This window comes from Bison bison, unplaced genomic scaffold (genome assembly GCF_000754665.1).
Source record: "Bison bison bison isolate TAMUID 2011002044 unplaced genomic scaffold, Bison_UMD1.0 scf7180017854187, whole genome shotgun sequence".
NCBI lineage: Eukaryota > Metazoa > Chordata > Mammalia > Artiodactyla > Bovidae > Bison > Bison bison.
In genome coordinates this window covers 162,395-163,634 of record NW_011484760.1, presented here as the reverse complement: position 1 = coordinate 163,634, position 1,240 = coordinate 162,395, and the positions used below count along the sequence as shown (strand labels likewise).

Here is a 1,240-nt window from a genome sequence, read left to right as displayed (position 1 = left end):
GATGCCACGAGTTTGTGACCTTCGAGTGTCCAGGCGCTGGGAAGGGCCCCCAGACGGACGTGAGTGCCCGGACACCCGGTTCTCCCTCCTCGGGCCGCGCCCCCCCCCTCACCCCCTCGGCGTCCGTCCCAATTTCTCCTGCTATTTTTAAGGCTGGGAGGGAAGGGGGGCTGGAGAGATAGGGAGAGCTAGTCTGGCCCAGATTCCCTGCCCTTGGCCTGGAAAGGGGGAATGAGAGGGGACCGAGACTGGCTGGGGACCCAGGTGGGGGACAGAGAGGAGGCCTGGTGAGGGGACCTCGGCACTGGAGAAGGTTGGCTGTGATCCAGGAGTCAAGAGATTTAGAAAGCAGAAGGATGAGGGGCAGAGAGAGAGACAGAGAGGGAAATTGATGCAAGCACTGAGATCCTGAGATAAGACAGAGAGAGAACGCCCAGAGATGCAGAAAAAAAAGAGACCCAGGCAGATTGGGGGAGGGGGGAGAAAGCAAGAGCAGTGGAATAGAGTCAGCAACATGGGAGGAAGGAAAAGGGAACCCAGAAAGACTGGGAGAGACAAACTCAGAGACGGAGGGGCAGACACTCAGAAAGGTTCACTAGGGTAGAAAATGGTAGATACGGGAAACTGCTTAGCAGGTACCGAGAGAAGGAAACCCAAGAGATCTTGTCATGTACACGCACACACATATATCCACTTATAGATGCCCCCTGTGTGTGCGCCGTGCACACAGACACCCATGTGCACACACACGGATGCATATTAGACCCCTGTGTTCACACACACACACAAATTCGCCCATGTTGCACACACATTTGTGCATGCACACGTCCCCCATGTACACACACACAGAAACAGACAACCATTCTCTCCCTCCTCTCCGCCCCCAACATCAAGGGGCTAACAAGAACTGTCCACCCTCCATGCCCACCCCTGATCCCTCCTGCACTCTCTGTCTGGCCCTGGGGCTCCTCTCTGTGAGCCTCAGTTTCACCCTCTATAAAGTGGGGTGACCATCTGGTGCTGACCTGGAGAACTTTCCGGCATGATGGAAGCATTCTGTATCTTTGTTGTCCAGCTGCCGACCACCGTAGCTAGCCGCCGAGGGATGGAAGTTTAAAATCCTGCTTGGTTTAGTCGCTAAGTCGTGTCTGGCTCTTTGCGGCCCCCTTGTACTGTAACCCACCAGGCTCCTCTGTCCATGGGATTCTCCAGGCAAGAATACTGGAGTGGGTTGCCATTT

At 55.5% G+C, this 1,240-nt stretch overlaps 1 protein-coding gene across 1 annotated transcript in view; it reads left to right on the top strand.

Annotated features, from left to right (window-relative positions):
* Window positions 1–2: 2 nt before the first annotated feature.
* The window catches only part of PRKCG (protein kinase C, gamma), a gene marked incomplete at its 5' end in the record, with an annotated part of 16,979 nt that continues 15,741 nt past the window's right edge, over window positions 3–1,240 (top strand). Inside the window, one exon of the mRNA XM_010856011.1 lies at window positions 3–59. Within this exon, the coding sequence (XP_010854313.1) occupies window positions 3–59 (57 nt within the window). The remainder of the gene's footprint in view (window positions 60–1,240) is intronic.